We start from the raw sequence: 15309 nt of genomic DNA on the forward strand, positions 1-15309 counted from the left end.
GCCGAGCCGTCACCCATTCGCCCCGCTGTAAAGGCTCTAATGCCGGAGTTGGGAGATTGCTAACTCCACCTAGGGCGTCCAGACTTTCCCTAACAGAAACTACACTGTTCTCACGCTCACTAACCTGCTCTAAAGCCTGGACACGCGCTTCTAGCACTGTAATCTTCTCCGTCAGAGAGCTAACTAATCTGCACTTATCACAAATAAAGCTAATAAAGCTATCGCTAGTGACGGAGGAAGAATGACTAAACATCCTGCACTCAGCACACTGAGCAAGCTGAAGGTGTACCATGATGAAAAGATTCACGTACCTTAAATGAAGATCTGTTGATATTAAAGCAGATCAGATGTGGATGGCCTCCGCTTGTGGTCTTTACACAGGAGGAGAGAAAAAGAAAGCTTCCGGTCTCGGCGTTCTTCCGAAAAAAGAAAGAGAAAAAACCGGGAAAAAAACCGGAAAAAGGAAAGCGAAAGTGAAAAGTACAAAAATGAAAGCGACAGTACCATAAAAATGAAGAGGATACTGGAAATTTATTTGTAGAAAAAAAGTTAAAAAAGGATTAGTAATTAACGCCGGCACTCGCGGGAAAAAAGGACTCGGCGCGAACAACTCAGGAAGCAGGAAGTGCGTAAACCAGGAAGTCCGAGTATCTCCATTCTTCCTCCACAAGGAGGGTAAGCCACAAAAGGTCATTGCTGAAAAGGGTGGCTGGAAAAGGTGCACAAGCAACAGGGATGGCCGCAGTCTTGAGAGGATTGTCAAGAAAAGTTGATTCAAGAACTTGGGAGAGCTTCACAAGGAGTGGACTGAGGCTGGTGTCAGTGTATCAAGACCCATCACGAACAGACATCTTCAAGAAAGGGGATACAACTTTCGCATTCCTAATATCAAGCTACTCCTGAGCCAGAGACAATGTCAGAAGTGTCTTATCTGGGCTAAGGAGAGAAAGAAATGGACTGTTGCTCAGTGGTCCAAAGTCCTCTTTTCAGATGAAAGTACATTTTGCATTTAATTTGGAAATCATGGTTCTAGAGTCTGGAGGAAGAATGGAGAGGCACAGAATCCAAGGTGTTTGAAGCCCAGTGTGAAGTTTCCACAGTCTGTGATGATTTGGGGTGCCATGTCATCTGCTGGTGTTGGTCCACTGTATTTTATCAAGTCCAAAGTCAATACGGCCATCTACCAGGAGATTTTAGAGCACTTCATGCTTCCATCTGCTGACAAGCTTTTTGGAGATGCTGATTTCCTTTTCCAGCAGGACTTAGCACCTACCCACAGTGCCAAAACTACTACCAAATGGTTTGCTGACCATGATATTACTGTGTTTGATTGGCCAGCCAACTTGCCTGACCTGAACCCCATAGAGAATGTATGGGGTATTGTCAAGAGGAAGATGAGAAACACCCGACCCAAAAATACAGATACGCTGAAGGCCACTATCAAAGCAACCTGGGCTTCAATAACACCTCAGCAGTGCCACAGACTGATCACCTCCATGCCACAACACATTGATACAGTAATTCATGGTAAAGGAGCCCCAACCAAGCATTGAGTGTATAAATGAATATACTTTTCAGAAGTTGGACATTTCTGTACTGTAAATCCTTTTTTTGATTGATCTTAGGGAATATTCTAATAATTTGAGATACTGGATTTCTGATTTTCATGAGCTATAAGCCATAATCATCAAAATTAAAACAAAAAAGGCTTTAAATATTTCACTTTACATGTAATGAATATAGAATATAAAAGTTTACCTTTTTGAATTAAATTATGAAAAAAGGAACTTTTTCATGGTATTCTAATTTTTTGAGATGCACTAGTATACACACACAGTATGTAGGGAACCAAAACTTTTGCATCTGTATGTATATACACAATAGATCTACAGGTGGATGAGGCATGGCCTCCACACCTCTCAGACCCAGGGAAGGAGGCGTGGTTTCTGTTCTTGCTTTGCCAGTGTATGAGGTGTAGCCTCTGTACCTGTCAGTCCCAATGGAAGAGGCGTGGTCTCTGTGCCTTTGGTAACAATGAAGGAGGCATGGTCTCTTCCTTTAGTATCAGTGAAGGAGGTGTAGCCTCTGTACCTGAAAGTCTCACTGAAGGAGGTGTGGCTTCTGTACATGTCAGTCTTGCTGAAGGAGGTGTGGTGTCTATGCCTTTAGTAGCAGAAAAGGAGGTGTGGTCTCTGTGCCTTCAGTAATAAGTGAAGGTGTGGCCTCTGTACCAGTCAGTCCCACTGAAGGAGGTGTGGTCTTGATGCTTTTAGTAGCAACAAAGAAGGTGTTGTTTCTGTACCTTCAGTATCGGTGAAGGAGGTGTGGCCTGTGTACCTGTCAGGTCCATTGAAGGAGGCGTGGCTTCTGTACCTGTTGATTCCAATGAAGGAGGAGTGGCCTGTATATCTGTCGATTCCAGTGAAGGGGCATGACATCTGTACCTGTTGACTCCAGTGAAGGAAGCATGGTCTCTGTATCTCTTAGTTCCAGTGAAAGAGGTGTGGCCTCTGTACCTTTCGGTTCCATTGAAGGAGGCGTGGCCTCTGTAGTTGTTGATTCCAATGAAAGAGGCGTGGCCTCTGTACTTGTTGATTCCAATGAAAGAGGTGTGGCCTCTGTACCTGTCAGTTCCATTGAAGGAGGTGTGGCCTCTGTAATTGTTGATTCCAGTCAACAAGGTGTGGCCTGTGTACCTGTTGGCTCCATTGAAGGAAGCATGGCCTCTGTACCTGTTGGCTCCATTGAAGGAGGGGTGGCCTCTGCACTTGTTGATTCTAATGAAGGAGATGTGGCCTCTGTACCCATTGGTTCCAGTGAAGGAGGTGTGGCCTCTGTACTTGTCAGGTCCAGCAAAGGAGGCGTGGCCTCTATACCTGTTGGTTCCAGTGAAGGAGGCATTGCCTCTGTACCTATAAGTTCCAGTGAAGGAGGCGTGGCCTCTATACCGGTCATATCCATTGACGGAGGCATGGCCTCTGTACCTGTTGGTTCCAGTGAAGGAGGCGTGACACCTCTACCTGTTGATTCCAGTGAAGGAGGCGTGGCCTCTCTACCTGTAAGTTCCAATGAAGAAGGCATGGCCTCTGTACCTGTAATTTCCAGTGAAGGAGGCGTGGCCTCTCTACCTGTAAGTTCCAATGAAGGAGGTGTAGCCCCTGTATCTGCCAGTCTGTCAGAAGGAGGCAGGGCCTCTCTGTCTCTCAGAGAGAGAAGAAAGAAGGCAGAACAGCAGAAGCAAGTGTAAAATACACACAGCATGAGAGCAGCATGATTGGTGTCAATTGTTGTGAAGCAGAGAGCAAGGACAAAAAGCCAGTGCTGATTTCGCCAATTACCCTGAGTGACTGTGTGGATACAACAATGAGCCGTGACCTTTGACCTTGCCACACTGCCTGAGAAAATGGGAATGTGTGTAAAAAAATATGCGATGTTCATGAATTATTCAGCGGCAGCAAAAATATTCACCAAAAGCCATCAGGTACACAGATGCATGGACAAGCCTGCATGCACACATGCACTCCAGACACACACATACACACACACACACACACACACATTATTATGGACAGCTTATACAGTGACAACACTCGAAAAAGAAAAACAAGGGCTTGAGAATGTGCTTACATCAGAATTGTACACACACACACACACACACACACACACAAATTAAAGAAAATAAAAATTACACATTTAAATGAACATTCAAGGAAGTTCACTACAAACCAGTGCAACTAGAAATTAATAGTAATAATCTGTTCATTCACTTTGATGCTGATTCCTCACACAGATCCCTGCTGGTACGAGAGTTAGGCGTGAACTCAAAATAACAATCACACTTCTTGTAGCTAAGAGGCTTTCATGAATAAGGATTATTTTAATTTGTTTTGGTCTTGATCCTGAAAGAAAAAAAAACAGCCTTAAGGAGGTGTGCAAAAAAACATTTTTTTGCAAAAATTTGAAAAATTCAAAATGAAGGAAGGAAATGATTAATCTCTTGAATATGAAATATTTCACACAAGTGCATGCGGACATTAAAGCAACAGGGTGATCTACCAAATACATGCTAAAGCTGCACGCCCACTACACGCCCACTTACACCACACCTCAGTTTCAGTTCACAGCTCAGCCGCATTCACGATGTCCATGATACCTGGGTTTACTCAGTTATAGAAACTAATTTAAATATGCAAATAGTATGATAATGTGTGTGTGTGTGCGCGCACTTGTTTGGGTATGTGTTACTGCGCATGCATGGGTGCATTGTTGCTCACCCCTTGCCTGTGTGTGTGTGTGTAGCTGCAGAATCAGGAATCAGTGCGCTCTCTGATGAAGCGGACAGAGGCGGAGCTTAGTGTGCGAGTGTGTGATGCTCTGAGGAAGCAGGAGGATCCTCTCCAGAGACAGCGCCTCCTGGTGGAGGAGGAAAGACTCAAATATCTCAACGAGGAGGAGCTCATTATCCAGCAACTGCAGTGAGTCGAGTCACGAATCATTGAGCTTTGATTCGTGAGTCAGTTCATTCATATAATTATATTCCATATAACTGCTTGCTGCTTGGGAGTCACTTCCTGTTTACAGAAACATAAACGCCTGTTTCATTTATTTCCACTTCGATGTTGAAAAGTGACCAACATTTAGTCTCGTAACATCACCTCTGTGTGTTGATTCAAATTCTGGTCAAATGACACTTCGAATCTGTTCATTGCCCAACAATCACATTTTATTAATCAGTGTTTGTGACGTGCCGCCGAATCACCTCATATTGGTGTTAATTGATGGCACTTACGTGGATCTAAGTGAAGCTAACATTCATTTGATGTAATTGAATTACATACGTAATGCACTCTGTGAGGGGTGGCACGGTGGTGTAGTGGTTAGCGCTGTCGCCTCACAGCAAGAAGGTCCGGGTTCGAGCCCCGGGGCCGGCGAGGGCCTTTCTGTGCGGAGTTTGCATGTTCTCCCCGTGTCCGCGTGGGTTTCCTCCGGGTGCTCCGGTTTCCCCCACAGTCCAAAGACATGCAGGTTAGGTTAACTGGTGACTCTAAATTGACCGTAGGTGTGAATGTGAGTGTGAATGGTTGTCTGTGTCTATGTGTCAGCCCTGTGATGACCTGGCGACTTGTCCAGGGTGTACCCCGCCTTTCGCCCGTAGTCAGCTGGGATAGGCTCCAGCTCGCCTGCGACCCTGTAGAACAGGATAAAGCGGCTAGAGATAATGAGATGAGATGAGATTTACGATGTATGTAAATGTAAACATAAATGTAAACGTTACAACTCTGTATAAAGCGACAGTTTAGCGAAACATGAAATTTCCTCATGTGTCATTGGTTGAATATCTCCCTGACTTTCACTCCTCACACAACCATCATAAACTGACAATCATGACAAACGTGCTAATATGGTTCTCGCTAATGTGAGATTGCATGTGTGTGTGTGTGTGTTGGTCAGTGATTTGGAGAAGTCAGTGGAAGAGATCCAGAAGGAGAGCTCAGTGAACCACAGACACATCATAGTGCAAGAGCTGGAGGAGAAGAGCACGGTGCTGAGGAGACTGGGAGAGACCCTCACTGAGCTCAAGAGTGAGCACACACACACACCATGCACTAACACACCATGCACTAACACACCTTAACAGCAACAATCTGATTAATGTTAAGTGGCACTAATCACATTGAGCATAGTTGATATGTATAAAGTGGGATCATAGGACTGTGTGTGTGTGTGTGTGTGTAGATCAGTTCCCGGGGCTGCAGAGTAAAATGCGTGTGGTGTTGAGGGTGGAGGTGGAGGCTGTAAAGTTCCTAAAGGAGGAGCCACACAGACTGGACGCTCTGCTCAAACGCTGCAAAACCATCACTGATACTCTCACCATGCTCAAGAGGTATACACACACACACACACACACACACAAAAACATGCACACTTGAATACACATCAGTGAGCACAAATACCACCCACACACACAAGCATGCACACACACACACACAAAAGCATGCACACTTGAATACACATCAGTGAGCACAAATACCACCCACACACACAAGCATACACACCTGCGTGCGTGCACACACACACACCTGAGTACATAGAAACACACACAAATAGGACAACACAAAACAGTTGTTATGATTATACTTAAAAAATAATCTGCCTATTATTGTCTTATAGAAAATGTTTTCAAGAAATTAGAAATAATTAAAGATGATTGACTACAGCAAATTATTTCTAATTTCCTGAAAACACATTTTCTGCAAGACGATAATGGACAGATTATTTTTATCTACTTTTATACACTTCAGGTGATCTCAAGCTTAGGACATGTTTTGGAGCTTGTTTTCTCCACTGTGTTGTCAGGCAGGTGAACGAGGGTGTGAGGAAGAACATGGAGGAGTACTCCAACCCCTCACCCAAACACACCACCGGAGATGACTACAGGAAGAACGCTGACTTTGACATTCCCACCAGCCCACCACTCAGCCTCAACGAGACCAGCCTGGCTAACTGGAGCCCTCATGGCCACACCAATCCCCACAGCAACCTGTCGCCAGGGCAGCTGAAGGGGCGGGGCCTGGAGGAGCTTGGGGGCCGGGGAGGTGCTGATAAAGCCTCCTCTGTGGAAGTCAGACTGGTAAAATTGCACGACTTCAAACTCTAAATGTCTTGTAACTCTAAATGGATAAAATGTACACATCATTCTTTAAATCGTTTAAATTAAAAAAAAAAAAAACAGAATCACTGGCAAATTCCTGAGCCAGCCATGAGTGTGATGCTCTTTCTGTTTCTCTCCAGGCAGCTGAAAGGGACTGGGAGGAGAAGCGAGCCAGTTTAACCCAGTACAGTGCTCAGGACATTAACCGACTTCTGGAGGAAACCCAGGCCGAGCTCATGAAGGCGATCCCAGATCTGGACTTTGCTGCTAAACAGATCAAACCAGTTCAGAACCAACATCAGAATCAAAACCAGAACCAGTGCGAGTCTGTGTCTAGCGCCAACACCACACCTGAGCACAAACCCAACAAACCTCAGCATCCCACACACAAGGTCTCGAGCAAGGAAGGCGGCTCCAAGAAGGGATCCGACGAGCTCACGGTGGCGAGGTATCGCACGGAGAAGCCATCCAAATCGCCCCCTCCACCGCCTCCCCGAAGGAGTTTCCCCACCTCACCAGGCCTCACCACACGCAGTGGAGAGGTGATCACCTCCACCAAGAGCATGAAGGTAACATAGTACATCAGAAACACCTTCTTAATAAAGTCCTTTATTCATTTGTAACTCAGGTGTGTTTGTAGAAATCGGAATCGGAGGAAACGGAGATTCAGAAACCACACGTGAAGTTGAGGAGGAGTGTCTCGGAAGCTCCCAGGCCTGCCTCCACACCCCCCACAGTGGCAGGTGGAGAGAGAGAGGACGGAGAAGTCGAGCAGACTGCTGCCGAACCAGAGGTATAATCATTACCTCAGAACACAGACAGGAAATATCTATTTCGATCAACTATCAGCCCATATCTAGTGTTCCATAGCCTTTATGCCAAAATAACTATGAAGTAGCACCTCATGAATAAAGTAATTATGGAATTTAAAAAAACTTAATTGATAAATATTACCCATAGCATACAAAACCAACTCATAGGTCTAGGGTTAGAGCCTAAGGGAATCTTTCTCGAGGCATCATCAATGTCAGTACTGTCACTGGGACATTCAAAGTCAAAGTCCTTCCCGTGCCAGGACCTGGTCTTCCCAGGCAGTCTCCTGTCCCAGTACTAACCAGGCCCTTAAGGTGGCGCCAATCTCTGCTTCTATACCACTCGGTCTCTTGCCTGTACAGCTAGGGTTACAGTGGAAGGCTGGTCCTCTGGTAACCATGAGAGTTTGACTCCCCTCTCGCATCTGCATTGCAACATGCCTTGCCAGATGGCAGTAGGTACCACTTTTATGATGGTCTTTGGTATGACCCAACCTGGAGTAGAATTTGCGATCTCCCAATTGAGAGGCGGACATGCTAAACATTAGTCCAGCTTGCAGTGGTCCACTGGGACATTATTTTGACAAATTAAAAGCATTGAGTCTTGGATCAGTACTGGAGAAATGAATGTTCATGCTGCCCAAAAATATTATCTCAGTGTTTTGATGATGATACTACTACATGCACCCCAAAATCCCCCCAAGTGTCCAACTGGGTTGAGATCTGGTGAGTGAGAAAGGAAAGCCATAGTGTTTGTTGTTTCCATCATTTTCATCTTCATTAGCGACCAGGGTCATCCTGGAAGAGACCACACCCATTGCGATAGAAATGTTTCATCATAGGATAAATGGTATCAGTCAGAAGAACTTTGTATTGAGTGACGACAATTGTGCCAAACCATGCCAACAAAAACAAGTAGCTACCTCGTACCGGTACCTTTACTGCTGTAAGACATGTGGTCATGTATGTTGCAATTGATCATTAGTAGAGCACATGACCATAACGTACTGTATGTAGGCCATAATTGTACTAAACCCTCTGGAAAGGTCACTTTTTAAATGTGGTCTGTATTTACCTCTGCCAACTTTGTTGGAGGAGGTTATGTGTTTGCCTCCGCTTGTTTGTTTGTTTGATTGTTTGCATTGTAACTCAAAAAGTAGTGAACAGATTTGGATGAAATTTGGAGGAAAGGTGAGCCATGGGCCAAGGAATAATTGATTAGATTTTGATGCAAATCCGCATATGTGTGCAGATAAGGATTTTTGTGCCTGTTCCCAACGTAACTCAAACATTAATGAACAGATTTGGATGAAATTTGGTGGAAATGTGAGCCATGGGCCAAAGAACAATTGATTAGATTTTGATGCAAATCCAGATATGTATGCAGATCCAGGATCCAGATAGCTATGCAGAGCCAGGATTTTTGTGTCTGTCCCTAGTGTAACTCAAAAAGTAGTAAACGGATTTGGATGAAGTTTGGTGGACAGCTTTAGTATTATCCTAGGTTCAAGTGATTTGATTTTGATGTTGATAATATGTGGCTTGGTGGAGGTATGGACTCTGCCGAATGCCCTTCTAGTTCATTTTGCGTTTTAAATTTGGACAATACTCCTTTCAGTTTGGTTGGAGGCAATCAGGGACGGCTTAAGAAGTAATGAACCCCTGGGAATGGATGCAGAAAAGGCCCCCACCCCATGTTCTATATAAAAATAGAACATGCAATTCTGCTTGAAATAAAGTCGATGTTTATGGATGCTCAACAAAGTCTGCACCATGGCAGGAAAACAGAGGATTCAGCCTGCAGAAATTCCTACAGAAAACTCAGTTATAAACACTGTATGATGTTTTTTTTTCTTGGAATATCTTCAAAGTGTCATCTTTCTATGCAGTTCTCCACAGAGACTTTTGAGCAAGTTTAAAACAACAAGAGCAACTTTATACGGAGGCTCTGACTTTGGAGGCTCCCTGACTGCTTGTGCCTCTGGGTCTGTGCCTGGTCGGCCTTTTCAGTAATCCATCCTCGCCATGGAGGTGATAGGTCACGTTCTTCCTGAAGTGTCTTTATACTAAAGAAAAGGAGTAAAAACTCTATTCCCACAGGATATAATGGGATCTTTACCAACATATCAGGTCAGATGGAATCTACACTATACAGTATGTAGGATGTGGAATTATTCCAGCACATTTCATAGGAGATAAGATACAGTGTAATCGTTCCATAATCACATTAAAGGAAATCTCTAAGGTCCCGGTCACACTATGGCTCGCGATGGGTTTGCAAATACTTGGCAATGAAAAATTGGTAGCATCGCCACCAATCATGGGGTGCACGATGAATGTTCTCCGAGCTTCGCAAGTTTTTTTTTTGGTGTGTCTCCACCTCGTGAGTAGCCAAAAACGTCGCAAAAAATTTCAATGCATGCAAACTAAGCAACAAATACTCACAGATGGATTTAGGAATACTTCCCGAAGCTTAGGGAACCTTCTTCGAGCCTCTTGAGATGTATTTGTCTCGAATCCATGTCCCCAATGCTTGCAGAAGCCTCATCAACATGGCAGCTCGGGATAGCCTAACCGTCACCAAGACTTAAAAAGTACATTTACATTCGGGGATCCTTCAGAGCGCGTTGTGCACACGCTTGGGACCCAGTTGTTATGGGAAACACCTGATGCTAATTTGAGCACAATCAGCACGCACGTATTAGGACGCTGTTTTCACAGAAACATTGTGAAGTATTCTGTCAGGTATGCAGTGATAGACAGATGTAAGTGCAGGAAGAGCATTTATTAGCAGGCGTAATATTTACAAAAACAAAACGTGAGGCAAGGTCAGAGTAACAAAACACAAATGAAACCAAAAGCAAAACAGAAAGCAGAGTCATAAACATGGCTAGAAACAAATGTGACCGTGATAATGATGATACTTCACAAAGTCTCTGTGACAACAGCATCCTTATCTGCATGTGCTGATTTGCGCTCAAATCAATATCAGGTGTTTCCCATAACGACTGGGTCCCAAGAGCATGCACAACACACTCTGTGAGCGAGCGTGGCCGTTCGAGCTGTGCCAGGCTCAAGTGTGCGAAGGCGTGACAGTCAAGTGTTGACCTGCTGTGTGACCACAACTTTTAGCTCAGCTGTATATCGCCATGCACTGCCACCATAACGCCTCATTTTCATCTCTAACCTATCGCGATGCATCACAAGCTGTAGTTTGACCATAGCTTAAGTAAAACTAATCCAGTTTGAATATACCTTCAACACATCACTCATTTTCGTTGGAGTACATTGTTCCTGCCAGTTGCTCCAGTTGTCATGTTTGCTAAATGACAATGGGGAAGCCATAGCCAAATGGTTAGAGAAACAGCTTTGGGACCAAAAGGTCACTGGTTTGAGTCCCTGAACCAGCAGAACTGGCTCAAGTGCCCTTGAGCAAGGTGCCTAACCCCCAACTGCTCCAGCAAGAGTGGTGGCGTACCTTGTGTCTGATTAGCCAGAGAAAAACTGATGATGTGATTATCAGTTTGGGCAAGAAGACAATAAATGGCATTGTATTTTCCTAAACGGAAAACACTGCTGCTATAAGCTAATGTGTAAAAATACATGACAGTTTCTTCTTGCATGAAATCATGTAGAAATTACCGAGACGCCTTGTTCTGGTCATTTTATGAAGGGAGATAAAATGGTTTCGCAGCTCACATTGTTTCTGGTTAATGTGTTATACATGTTATTTAAACTGATCAAGGTCACCAGTGCCTATGCTAGCAGTTTTCAGAGTAATCCCTCTTTATTTATACAGTACCTTTGTGATTCTTTTTCTTTTTTGTGTGCTATAAGCAGAAGTAAACACAAGTGTTTCATTATGACACAGATGTTGCTGTTATGGCCTCTGGTTGCCGGATATGTAAGAAGCGGAATGTTCCAGATGCTAACCTGCTGCGCCTTTCAGACATTCTCACACACACACACAACTGCTTGAACTCTGTTGGTGTTTGTAGTTGTCAGCTCCTTTAGCTCAGGGGTAAACACACATTTCTGCATGCTCTCAGCGAGGCTCATTAGCATCAGCAGGCAGTGCAGATTGCTCTCTTTTGGTTGAGCGAGTGTGCAGGATGTGCCACATGTTGCAGTGCTTTTGGCTCTCTCTCTTTGCCAGACTCCTACGGAGCCCGTGATCAGGGTGCAGTGAGAGTTATCACGCTGACCTTTTAGCAAAAACCAATGAGACGTATCACGTCAATCCACTTCCTCAAGTAGTGATGGAGGTTTGATGGTGGTCTTTTGGTTCTTCACAATGCCAGGACTACGTTTTCTGACTCAGTGTGGCCTTGAATTTGTCTCTCTTATGCATTTAAGGTTTTGAAATTCAGAACAAAGAAGTGTGAAGTGTACTGGATGTACTAACCTTTGGGAAATTAGCAGTGAACAGTTTTGCGTGCGATTATGTTCGCTTGAGGTTGTTATTAGTCTTATTATTAATCAATATCAGCTCTTATGCTACAACAAGTAAACAGTGTGCAGGGCATTAATTTGGCCAACACGCTTTTAAATCCTCAATTGGTTTTACTCGAATGGAAAGAAAATGCTGCAATCGGAATAAGGCATTTCATATAATAGTGTGGGGCAGCACGGTGGCGTAGTGGTTAGCGCTGTCGCCTCACAGCACGAAGGTCCGGGTTCGAGCCCCGTGGCCGACGAGGGCCTTTCTGTGCGGAGTTTGCATGTTCTCCCCGTGTCCGCATGGGTTTCCTCCGGGTGCTCCGGTTTCCCAGTCCAAAGACATGCAGGTTAGGTTAACTGGTGACTCTAAATTGACCGTAGGTGTGAATATGAGTGTGAATGGTTGTCTGTGTCTATGTGTCAGCCCTGTGATGACCTGGCGACTTGTCCAGGGTGTACCCCGCCCAGTGCCGTATTAAGCCAATGCGGTGCCCCTGGGCACTATACCTCAAGTGCCCCCCCCCCCACCACCACCACCACCACCACTACCACCTTGCACACACTCACAAACCTTGCCCTTTGCTGTCAAAAATAGTAGCATATACGTAAACAATAGTACACATAAACAAGGTCATTCTTCCTCATTGAAAATGTATTAAGTAGGCTACATCAGCCCATCAAATTCACTGAAAACAACCAACGATATGCATGTAGGCATATTGAAATGTCTTATTCAAAAATGATCAGCATATATTTGTATGTCTCAATAAATATATCCATAACACCCTCGTCTTCCTTCTCGTCACCATGGTGTGAACTGATCTCTACCTGGCTTAAAGTGGCTTCGCACATATCCTCCTCCCCGGGGTCTCCCTCGCTCCCATCTTCCTCAAGGGGATCCTCGGCGTCGCCGACCCCTCGGCTGACACTGGCTGTGGTTGCATCTCCCCGGCTAGTGCTAGCAGGGCCATCTCCCTCACTAGCATCGCTGATTTCACTAGCTTCGGCTTCAGCGCTGGTAGTGACAGCAGTTGTCGATGTTTTTATAAAAAAACGATCTAACACTGGAACATTTTTAATTGCAGCTACACGCCTGGAGTCTTTCTCTTTTTTTAATTTTCTCTTCGCACAACCACTCAATTGATGTCTGTCCATTTTTCATTTCTACCGCGGTTTTTAAAAAATTGATACATTTCACCGTAGGTGGACTGGCTCAACTGACAGGTTGAGGAAAGGGGGGTTAATGGTCACATAGGCCACTCTTGCTCAGAATTATGATTATTGTTGTTCTTATGAAATTAGTGTTCATAATGAATTATATATGACTATTTAACAATGTCAAGTGTATAACCATTTTAAGTGTACAAACATTCACGAAAAATATTTTTAAAGTTTCTGTCATGTGGTGCCCCCCCCCCCCCCCCCCCCCCCCCCACTGGCTGTGAGTGGTTAGTGCCCCTGGGCACTGTGCCGCAGGCCCATATAGTTAATCCGGCACTGACCCCGCCTTTCGCCCGTAGTCAGCTGGGATAGGCTCCAGCTTGCCTGCGACCCTGTAGAACAGGATAAAGTGGCTAGAGATAATGAGATGAGATGAGATATAATAGTGTGGAATTAAACTGTTTATCTGTATGTGATACGAAAAGGGGGCGGCACGGTGGTGTAGTGGTTAGCGCTGTCGCCTCACAGCAAGAAGGTCCTGGGTTCGAGCCCCGGGGCCGGCGAGGGCCTTTCTGTGTGGAGTTTGCATGTTCTCCCCGTGTCCGCGTGGGTTTCCTCCGGGTGCTCCGGTTTCCCCCACAGTCCAAAGACATGCAGGTTAGGTTAACTGGTGACTCTAAATTGACCGTAGGTGTGAATGTGAGTGTGAATGGTTGTCTGTGTCTATGTGTCAGCCCTGTGATGACCTGGCGACTTGTCCAGGGTGTACCCCGCCTTTCACCCGTAGTCAGCTGGGATAGGCTCCAGCTTGCCTGCGACCCTGTAGAAGGATAAAGCGGCTAGAGATAATGAGATGAGATGAGATGATACGAAAAGGGTTGCCAGATCTGTGTGATTAAATCCGCACAATAAGCCGACAAACCATATGAAAATGTGCTGCCGCTGTCTGATTAATTCTTTCAAAATATCTATGAGGGGACAAAAAAACCTCCATGTCCACAGGGAAACACCCATAGCACCCTGGTTTTGAGAGAGAGGAATAGTAGAATATGGAATTAACTGAGGAGAAGTACGCTTTGGATGTTGCCATTTTCTTCTTTCGGCTGCTCCCACTAGGGGTCACTACAGCAGATCATCATGATCTGTATATTTGATTTGGCATAGATTTTTACACCGGATGCTCTTCCTGATTGCAACCCTCCCCAATCTATCTGGGCTTGGGACCGGAACTAAGTATGCACCAGTGTTGTAGTCGAGTCACTAAACCTTGAGTCCGAGTCCAGTCTCAAGTCCCCAGTGTTCAAGTCCGAGTCATTAAAAGAAAATTTCAAGTCGAGTCCCAGAACAAGACTCCAACTGAACCATTTGACGGTGGCTGTTGCTGCCTTTTTGTGAAACTGTCTCTGCTACTGTGTTGGACTAACATTCCTGCTCGACTGCTCCATTTTAGTTAATAAATAATAAATAAGTTAATAAATAGTTAATAAATTATAAATTTAGTTAATAAATAATAAAGCTTGTTCATCACTCAGCAAGCCCCGCCCACTATCAACAGGGCAAATAACATGAGCAAGGGTTAACACTAGCTAGTTCATCACTCAGCAAGCAAGCCCCGCCCACTATCAACAGAGCAATGAACATAGCATGTCACTTCCTTCTCTGGGTAGAGTCTCGCCAAATGACGATTTGAAGTTCGAGGTTGTCCCCGTCGTCTCCTCGATAGTTCTTCTACATATGGAACACATAGCAGTGCATTTTTTTCCCCACTGCACGAGAAGTCCGTATAAGCAAAGCAGACAATCCTAGGGGTTTCTCTCCAGGCATTTTAGCGCCATTAACGTTAGTTTGTTCCTGAACATGACATATGAACAGGTGAATGTGCATTCTCTTGCATAAAATTGGTATAAATATTAATGTAGATATAAATATCTTATGCCAAATTATTATGGAATGTTACAAAAAATAAAGAAAAAATCAGAGTCCTCGTCTCCAGTTTACGAGTCCAAATGCAGTTAATGCACGAGTCCGAGTTCAAATTTGGGTCATCAGTGCTCAAGTCCAAGTCAAGTCACGACACAAGTCCTTAAAATTAGGGCATGAGTTGGACTCATGTCCAAGTCCTGGACTCGAGTACTACAAGCCTGGTTTGTAGTACTTAAACTGTGTGTTTGGGGTTGTTTGCTAGTTTTGAACAACCCTAGCATAGCTGGAATGCTAGCCAGTCACTGATGTCTACTAGCTCAT

General features: G+C 44.7%; 1 protein-coding gene across 4 annotated transcripts in view; it reads left to right on the top strand.

The window, feature by feature from the left end:
• The window catches only part of srcin1a (SRC kinase signaling inhibitor 1a), a 128362-nt gene that overhangs the window by 77627 nt on the left and 35426 nt on the right, over positions 1-15309 (top strand). For all 4 annotated transcript variants that reach the window (XM_060902061.1, XM_060902058.1, XM_060902060.1 and 1 more), the window contains 6 exons: positions 4300-4475; positions 5452-5582; positions 5737-5884; positions 6358-6631; positions 6793-7221; positions 7293-7445. In XM_060902061.1, coding sequence (XP_060758044.1) covers positions 4300-4475; positions 5452-5582; positions 5737-5884; positions 6358-6631; positions 6793-7221; positions 7293-7445 — 1311 coding nt within the window. The remainder of the gene's footprint in view (positions 1-4299; positions 4476-5451; positions 5583-5736; positions 5885-6357; positions 6632-6792; positions 7222-7292; positions 7446-15309) is intronic.

Source organism: Neoarius graeffei, chromosome 20, assembly GCF_027579695.1.
Source record: "Neoarius graeffei isolate fNeoGra1 chromosome 20, fNeoGra1.pri, whole genome shotgun sequence".
Taxonomy (NCBI): domain Eukaryota; kingdom Metazoa; phylum Chordata; class Actinopteri; order Siluriformes; family Ariidae; genus Neoarius; species Neoarius graeffei.